Raw genomic sequence first — 10,000 nt, forward strand, 5'->3', positions numbered from 1 at the left:
GGAGAGAGAGAAAGAGGGTGGGGGGAGAGAGAGAGGAAGAAGAGGAAAGACTATTAAGAATGAGAGAATGGTAGAAGAGGGAGAGCAGGGAAGAGAGGGAGAGAGAGCAGGGAAGAGAGAGAGAGAGCAGGGAAGAGAGGGAGAGAGAGCAGGGAGAGGGGAGGGAGAGAGAGGAAGAGGGGGTTGGGATTATTGTGCTTTGGTCAGATTATTCTACTGGATTAAATATAAAATATCCCAGAATGCATTTCTGCCAAAGGCTGTAGGGGAGGGTGGAGGGGAAACTACAGAAAAAGAAAGAAAGAGAGAGAGAGAGAAAGAGTGGGAGAGAGAGAGAGAGAGAGAGAGAGAGATGACTATACTGTAGACTATACTATAGACTATACTGTCCAAAGTTTGAACAGATTAGAAAAATATATTTTTTACAATTCTCAAATAAAATTCCAAATTTTAGCTCCCTTAAAGACAGTGATAAATTGGCCCACCTGAAGGATTGACTGCTCCGCTGGCTGCAAAATACGTTACAGCTTGCCACGACATGAGGGACAGTGAGTCGGACACTTTGCCACAATACCCGACCTAATGTCTGTAATTAATCCAATGTATTATAATGTGTATGCTGCCCGTGTGTGTGTGTGTGTGTGTGATCACATGCATATGTGTGTGTGTGTGTGGAAAAAGAGAGAGAAAGTGAGGGTATACACACAATTTTTCATGTTACTGTTTCCTGTAATGCTGTCAATGTTCTAATTGTTATGCTGTTTTAATTGTGCTTTGGCAACACTGTACTTACTTACAGTCATGCTAATAAAGCAACCTTGAATTGAATTGAATTGAGAGAGAGAAAGAGTGGGAGAGAGAGAGAGAGCGAGAGTGAGAGAGAGAGTGAGAGAGAGAGAGTGAGAGAGAGAGGGAGTGGGAGAGAGAGTGGAGGGAGAGAGAGAGGGAGTGGGAGAGAGTGAGGGAGAGAGAGAGAGAGTGAGAGAGAGAGAGGGAGTGGTAGAGAGTGAGGGAGCGAGAGTGGAGGGAGAGAGAGAGGGAGTGGGAGAGAGTGAGGGAGAGAGGGGGAGAGAGTGAGGGAGAGAGAGAGAGAGTGAGAGAGAGAGAGGGAGTGGGAGAGAGTGAGGGAGAGAGAGAGTGGAGGGAGAGAGAGAGGGAGTGGGAGAGAGTGAGGGAGAGAGGGAGAGAGTGAGGGAGAGAGAAATAGAGTGAGAGAGAGAGAGGGAGTGGGAGAGAGTGAGGGAGAGAGAGTGGAGGGAGAGAGAGAGTGGGAGAGAGAGAAACAGTGGGAGAGAGTGAGGGAGAGAGTGAATGAGAGAGTGAGGGAGAGAGAGAGGGATGGGGGAGAGGGAGAAAGTGGCAGAGAGGGGGGGGAGAGAGTGAGGGAGAGTGAGAGAGAGAGAGCGGGAGAGAGGTAGGGGGAGAGGGAGTGAATATAAAAGAAAGACAGAAGAATATTTGGGTAATTCCATTATGACTGGTGTTATACGTTGGAAGGTTTTTGCTGAATATTATTGTTACATTTATGACTGAAGTTTAAGGGATGCTTGCTAAACATGGTTTTATCTTGCTATAAGATAAACATGGCTTTATCTTGCTATAAGGCAGGGGTGGGCAAACTTTTTGGCTCAAGGGCCACATTGGGTTTCGAAATTGGCCGGCGGGCCGCACAACAACCCCCCCACGCCTCTCGCATAAAAAAATACATTTTTTATAGCCTATAATTTAGTATGAAAAGTATTTGTTTTAAAATATTAATTGCTTAAAAATACTGCTAATTTTATGCTGTTTAACGAATGTATAAATTGTGCACTGTCACATGATGTTATCTCTATTTAACATGATGTTTTGACATTGTAAACGTTATCTAAGGAGAGTGAAAAGCAGTTTGCAGTAGAGCTAACCAACGTCGTCTCTATCGCAGGAAAAAAAATAGCGAGCAGCCTGATAACTAAATGAAATGCTCGGCGGGCCAAATGAAAGTGCTTGGTGGGCCGGATCCGGCCCGCCCACCCCTGCTATAAGGGATGCTTACATGCTAACATGACTTTATCTTGCTATAAGGGATGCTTACATGCTAACATGACTTTATCTTGCTATAAGGGATGTTAACATGCTAACATGACTTTATCTTGTTATAAGGGATGTTAACATGCTAACATGACTTTATCTTGCTATAAGGGATGTTAACATGCTAACATGACTTTATCTTGCTATAAGGGATGTTAACATGCTAACATGACTTTATCTTGCTCTAAGATAAACATGACTTTATCTTGCTATAATGGATGCTAACATGACTTTATCTTGCTATAAGGGATGTTAACATGCTAACATGACTTTATCTTGCTCTAAGATAAACATGACTTTATCTTGCTATAATGGATGCTAACATGCTAACATGACTTTATCTTGCTCTAAGGGATGCTAACATGACTTTTGTATACTTCTCTTGTGCATAAATATGTGTGTGTGTGTGTATGTTTGTGTGCGTGCGTGCGTGCATGTGTGTATGTTTGTGTGCGTGGAACCTTATCTGTGTGTGTGTGTGTGTGTGTGTGTGTGCGTGGAAACTTATTTTTGTGTGTGTGTGTGTGTGTGTGTGTATGTTTGTGTGCGTGAAAACTTATTTGTGTGTGTGTGTGTATGCTTGTATGCGTGGAAACTTATTTGTGTGTGTGTGTGGAAACTTATTTATGTGTGTGTGTGTGTGCGTGGAAACTTATTTTTGTGTGTGTGTGTGTATGTTTGTGTGCGTGGAAACTTATTTGTGTGTGTGTATGGTTGTATGAGTGGAAACTTATTTGTGTGTGTGTGTGTGTATGCTTGTATGCGTGGAAACTTATTTGTGTGTGTGTGTATGTTTGTGTGCGTGGAAACTTATTTGTGTGTGTGTATGGTTGTATGCGTGGAAACTTATTTGTGTGTGTGTGTGGTTGTATGAGTGGAAACTTATTTGTGTGTGTGTATGGTTGTATGAGTGGAAACTTATTTGTGTGTGTGTGTGTGTGTGTGTGTATGCTTGTATGCGTGGAAACTTATTTGTGTGTGTGTGTATGTTTGTGTGCGTGGAAACTTATTTGTGTGTGTGTATGGTTGTATGCGTGGAAACTTATTTGTGTGTGTGTGTATGCTTGTATGCGTGGAAACTTATTTGTGTGTGTGTGTATGTTTGTGTGCATGGAAACTTATTTGTGTGTGTGTATGGTTGTATGCGTGGAAACTTATTTGTGTGTGTGTGTGTGTGTATGTTTGTGTGCGTGGAAACTTATTTGTGTGTGTGCGTGTGTTTATGTTTGTGTGCGTGGAAACTTATTTGTGTGTGTGTGTATGGTTGTATGCGTGGAAACTTATTTGTGTGTGTGTGTGTATGGTTGTATGCGTGGAGACTTATTTGTGTGTGTGTGTGTATGTTTGTGTGCGTGGAAACTTATTTGTGTGTGTTGTCTCCAACAGAGTTGCTGGGTCCAGCTAAGAGGCTAAATGTCAACTTTCAGGATGCAGATGGGTGAGTGTGAATGGACTTCAACTAAACACACACACACACACATACGCACACACACTGTGTGCAGCTCCTGAGGGTGGAGGTGAACTACAGTGGCTATTCTAGAGGGTGGAGGTGAGCTATGCTGGCTATTCTAGAGGGTGGAGGTGAACAGCACTGGCTATTTCTAGAGGGTGGAGGTGAACTATGCTGGCTATTCTAGAGGGTGGAGGTGAGCTATGCTGGCTATTCTAGAGGGTGGAGGTGAACAGCACTGGCTATTCTGGAGGGTGGAGGTAAACTATGCTGGCTATTCTAGAAGGTGGAGGTGAGCTATGCTGGCTATTCTAGATGGTGGAGGTGAGCTATGCGCTATGCTGGCCATTCTAGAGGGTGGAGCAGAGCTATGCTGGCTATTCTAGAGGGTGTAGGTGAGCTATGCTGGCTATTCTAGAGGGTGGAGGTGAACAGCACTGGCTATTCTAGAGGGTGGAGGTGAACTATGCTGGCTATTCTAGAGGGTGGAGGTGAGCTATGCTGGCTATTCTAGATGGTGGAGGTGAACTATGCTGGCTATTCTAGAGGGTGGAGGTGATCTATGCTGGCTATTCTAGAGGGTGGAGGTGAGATATGCTGGCTATTCTAGAGGGTGGAGGTGAACAGCACTGGCTATTCTAGAGGGTGGAGGTGAACTATGCTAGTTATTCTAGAGGGTGGAGATGAGCTATGCTGGCTATTCTAGAGGGTGGAGGTGAACAGCACTGGCTCTTCTAGAGGGGGGAGGTGAACTATGCTGGCTATTCTAGAGGATGGAGGAGAGCTATGCTGGCTATTCTAGAGGGTGGAGGAGAGCTATGCTGGCTATTCTAGAGGGTGGAGGAGAGCTATGCTGGCTATTATAGAAGGTGGAGGGTGTGCATATGCAAATTTGTGTATTAGTATGTGTGTGTGTGTGTGTGTGTGTGTGTGTGTGTGTGCATGTGTGTGTGTGTGTGCATGTGTGTGTGTGTGTGTGTGTGTGTGTGTGTGTGTGTGTGCATGTGTCTGTGTGTGTGTGTGTCCATGTGTGTGTGTGTGTGTGTGTGCATGTAGGCTGGCGGCAATCCACTATGCTGCGCTGAATGGGAACATGGAACTGATCTCTCTGCTTTTGGAGAACCAGGCAGCCGTAGACATCAGAGATCAGAAGGGTAACCTCACACACATACACACACACACACACACATATATATGAACACATATAAACCAGGCAGCCGTAGACATCAGAGATCAGAAGGGTAACCTCACACACACACACACACACACATATGAACACATATAAACCAGGCAGCCGTAGACATCAAAGATCAGAAGTATAACCTCACACACACACACACACATATATATATATATATGAACACATATAAACCAGGCAGCCGTAGACATCAAAGATCAGAAGGGTAACCTCACACACACACACACACACACACACACACACATATGAACACAAACTAGGCAGCCATAGACATCAAAGATCAGAAGGGTAACCTCACACACACACACACACACACACACACACATATGAACACAAACCAGGCAGCCATAGACATGAAAGATCAGAAGGGTAACCTCACACACACACACACACACAAACACATACAAAACAGGCAGCAGCATACATCAGAGATCAGAAAGGTAACCTCACTCTCTCACACACACACATGAAGCAGGCAGCAATAGACATTAAAGATTAGGAAGGTGGCAAACACACACATATGAACCAGGGAGCAGTTCAGAGATCACACACACACACATACACACATATAAACACACAAATACATATAGTTATGCAAGATGCTAGCCCAGACCTGCTCATTAATTTGTGCTTGAGATGCTAATGCTAACACAGAATTGTTCATAGACTAATGATAGTGAACAGACTTCTGATAGAGATTTTAATGCTAATACTGAACTGTTCATAGACTTTTGATAGAGATGCTAATGCTAACACAGACTTGCTCATAGACTTGTGATAGTGAACAGACTTTGATAGAGATGCTAATGCTAATACAGAACTGTTCATAGACTTGTGATAGAGATGCCAATGCTGACTCAGACCTGTTCATAGACTTGTGATAGAGATGCTAATGCTAGCCCAGACTAGCTCATAGACTTGTGATAGTGAACAGACTTGTGATAGAGATGCTAATGCTATTATAGAACTGTCCATAGACTTGTAATAGAGATGCTATGGAAACCAGACCTACTGACAAACTTGTGATACAGCGGGCAGTGATTCGACTTGGCCAGCTTCACTCGCGGTCCGCGCGTGGGATCACGCAACTTTAATTTGTATTTTTCCAGTGAGACGCTGCAACAACCCAAACAACCGGTAGATGGCTCAAGTGAGCAGGGTGTCTCGTAAAAAGAAATGGAGCCTGGAAAACCCTACACAGACTTCACTACAGACTTTAGCAGACTGGTTTAGAAATAATTTAATAGCCAGAAATATGCCTGCCCTGCCCTAATAAAGAAATATTTGGTTAACTGCGAGTGAATCCCGTTTGCAGCCGTAGAAAAAACGCAGGACAAATTAAACATTCTGGTTTTCTCCGAGTGCAACGATGATAGACAGACATAATTTGGACAAAATATAGAGCATATTAAAGGGGTGGTTCAGGATTTTGGACATAGGACCTCATTTCCAAGTAAGAATGTGTGATATTTATCAGTGGAGACCGTTTTCAACACGTTTCATCCAGTCGTTCTAATTGCCGAGTTCGCAGGTGCTAGGCTAGCGCAAGTCAACGGTATGTGCTAGCCTGCCACTAAAAACAGTCTTACCTACTCCAAAGGACACTCGAGGCAAATTCCAGACAATCGATGTAAATGTCTGTGTTGATAGAATAGTGTAAGAAATACAACTACCCTCGCATCGCGTTGCAATAGTTATACTTTGTTCCCTGAAGTTGGTAGTAGTCATTTTGCATCTCAGCGGCGGACTGATATTACCAAGGCTACTACTAGGTATCCCCATTGGAGTGCGCTTTACTGTTTACTTTTTGGCGCAGTACTACTAACTGGAGCAAGTATAATTCCGCCGCTGCTAAGACACTAGTCCCTCAAAATGTAATGCGATCGTTGAAATGCAAGGATAGAATAATGTTAGAAATAAAACTATCAATACAGACATTTACATCGATAGTCTGGCGTTATAATTTATTTGCCTTGGGTGTACTTTGGAGTGGGTAAGACTGTTTTTAGTGGCAGGCTAGCACATACCGTTGACTTGCGCTAGCCTAGCACCTGCGAACTCTGCAATTAGAAGGACTGGATGAAACGTGTTGAAAACGGTCTCCACTGATAAATATCACACTTGCTTACTTGGAAATGAGGTCCTATGTCCAAAATCCTGAACCACCACTTTAACCTCCGTTGCTCAGCCAAATGCCTTCCTGTTACGTCCTGTTATCACGGAGTTACAGGCGATAAACGATTTTTGAAACGATTTTTGAAACTTCATTAACGTTTTTTTTAATTATTATTATTAAAGAGTGTTTTTCATTTAAAGGTTTGACTTCGTGCTTATTCAGTAGAGCATTTAGTGCTCTCCCCAATCCCAGACGTTCACATTGCATGTTTGTTTGTAATGGGTGCAACCGCGAGATAGGCTATGCGTTTGACGGCAATGAGTTGTTGACATGAACATGAACCAAGACATATAGCCCAGCAGCAATCTAGGGACTGTTCGTTATTTATTGAAGGGGCCACCGGAGGAATTTTGAGTGCTTCAGTTGCAAGTTGCATGACCCTCTCTTGCCTGCTAGAAATTGTTCAATGACCCTCCGACAGAATTGTTAAAAAAAGACATGACCCTCCCCTGCCAATTGTCGCTGTCTTCCGCCCGCGCCACAGCCACACACTGTGATAACGTTCTTAAATCAATCTTTCCCGTGAGCTTGCATGCTACCAGTCCTTCCTTTTCAAATGTGTTGCGCAATTTCACAAATAATCATATGTGATTAATAATATGACAAATAATCCCTGTGCACGGGGACCGAAACAATGCATGCCAACTTTTTCCGTGTTTATCACGTATTTTAACTTTCCCCCGCTGTCTTGCCGTTTTAATGTTTTCCCGTAGAATATCCCATATTTTAATAGCCTACTCTCATAACAGCCCTGCCATCGGGCCTGTCTCTGTGTTGCCCTGTTGCTACCCCTTGCCCTTCCAACGAAACAGATGTCTTCAAATCATCGTTTTCCTTGTTTGAAGGCGAACTTAGAATGATGTTAACCTATTTAAGTTTAACGGCGTGATTTTCGTGAGAACACGATTCATTGGCGCTTGCATGTTCGGCCTTATGTCTACGTGCGCACCTGAGGCTACTCAGCTACAAGAGAAAGAATTTCCCCTGTTTGTATGTTCACTGCAAGTTGGCCTACCATAACTTACCAACTCTGCACTGTAGACCCTAACTGGCTATTTATATTTTTCTGTAAAATAATAAAATGTATTGGTTTAACTTTATGAAGCAGAATTACGCATAGGCTACTTGGAACATAATACATTTAACAAAGGACAGATGTATGTTGCTAGTGACAAAATATTAACTTTCAGTGTTTTACGATGTCTGTCATGGGGAAGTGTTTTTCCCCATGCATTTATTCTAGGTTACTGTCAGTGACTGACGCGAGAGAAGCGGGGTCTGTGTTGTGTTGTGTTGCGTTAATTTATTTTCATTGGGCATACCGTGCCGTGCCGCCCACAGCTCTTCAGTTCTGACAAAGCCAAAATTACTCCTTTTGAAACAATGAGTGCAGGAAGCGCGTTTGTATGGTTATATTGCTTGACAAGGGGGATCCCAAGCAGCTTTCATACTTTGAGAACATTTCAATTCACCCGACACTAATATATAATATATATATATATATATATATATATATATAATATATAATAATATTCAAAATGATGAAAACTATTTCGGCATAGCCTATAAAGCAGTTTAATTAAATGGAATGTTAGTTGTAAACAAACGAGCTATTTGGTGAGGCTTGGCCTCACAGATGCGCTCGTGCCTTAGATGGCAAGAAAAATCTTCACGATAGGCCTATTAACTAACCACCCGATTCACGTTGGCTGGGGGGCAGGGGGGGCCATCAGACATTTGTGCCCAGTTATCTGGCCCTGCCCCCAACAAATCACACCTTCCCACCTCTGACAGCTTAAAAGAAGTCAAGAGGACTCCTTACTCACAGACCTATTCACAAACCTGTGGCTTTTTGCCGTGTTTTGAAATCCTATGCAGCTAGGAGCTTCCAATCGTGAGGAAGCCATTTTGCATTGTAGGCATAACTAACATGCAATAACGCCGCCAACAACAACCAAAACTAGGCTAATCATTGTCAACATGTAAATTAAATGTAACATTATTGTGAATCAAATTAAAATGTTCTCTTTTGCAAACGTAGGCATAGTAACAGAATAATTTAATAATGTTACAAAGATACTACATCAATCCGTATGTTTCATTAGGCTACTAGGCTGTTTTGCCTTGATTCATTTAGGCTAGGCCTTTTTATTCAGGGCCGTATTCACAAAGAATTTTAAGGCTAAAAGTAGCTCCTAACTGGCGAATTTAGGAGCAACTCCTAAAAATAATGGGCGTTTCACTCCTAACTTTAGGACTCCTAATTTTTTCACAAAAAGTAATTCACGAAGCATTTTAGACCTAAAAGTAGCACCTAAGTCTGGGACAGCTTAAGTCGAGAGGACTCCTAACTCACTAAGACCTATTCATAAACAGCTTTTTTGTGGCATTTTACGTTGCGATGTTTTGAAATGCGTAGCCTATGCAAAACAGGAGCTTCCAATCGCGAGGGAACAATTTTGCATTCATAAAAGGGATGCAAAGCCACCAACAACAACCAAAACTACTCATTGTTAACATGTAAATGAAATGTAACGTTTCATTGTGAATCAAATGAAAATGTTCTCCTCTTTGCAAACGTAGCCTAGACGTATGGTGACAGATTAATTTAATAATGTTGCAAAGGTAGGCTACTGCATCAATCCATAGGCCTATGTTTCATTAGGCTACTAAGCTATTTGTTTTGCCTTACTCTTTATTCATTTAGGCTAGGCCTTTTTATTCAGTTATTAATCATCTTCCGTCCTTCGCACTACTTGTGTAGCGCACACATTCTCCGACCTGTCACCTGTCACTCATCATCGGAAGAGAGGTGTTTGGAATTCCCGGGTTACAATCGTCAGCCAATCAAGGTGGTCACTTCAGTCAAGCTCGTGCATGAGAAATGACGTCATCCATAACCACGAAGACTCACTCCTAGTTTAGGAGTTGTCTGAAAGGCTTTGTGAATAACTTTTAAGAGAAAACTCCAAGCTAAAATCTTTAAGTGCGATTTAGGAGTAGCCTACTCCTAGTAGTAAGATAAAAGCCTTTGTGAATAGCCTACGGCCCCAGTTATTCATAATCTTCCGTCCTTGTGTAACGCACGCATTCTGAGACCTGTCAC

The 10,000-nt window shown here is 42.7% G+C and overlaps 1 protein-coding gene across 2 annotated transcripts in view; it reads left to right on the plus strand.

Moving 5' to 3' along the window:
* Positions 1–10,000, plus strand: part of si:dkeyp-9d4.3 (caskin-1) — a 76,844-nt gene that overhangs the window by 16,235 nt on the left and 50,609 nt on the right. For both annotated transcript variants that reach the window (XM_042105514.1, XM_042105516.1), the window contains exons 2-3: positions 3,457–3,508; positions 4,577–4,674. In XM_042105514.1, coding sequence (XP_041961448.1) covers positions 3,457–3,508; positions 4,577–4,674 — 150 coding nt within the window. The remainder of the gene's footprint in view (positions 1–3,456; positions 3,509–4,576; positions 4,675–10,000) is intronic.

This window comes from Alosa sapidissima, chromosome 9 (assembly GCF_018492685.1).
Source record: "Alosa sapidissima isolate fAloSap1 chromosome 9, fAloSap1.pri, whole genome shotgun sequence".
Classification (NCBI taxonomy): Eukaryota; Metazoa; Chordata; class Actinopteri; order Clupeiformes; family Clupeidae; genus Alosa; species Alosa sapidissima.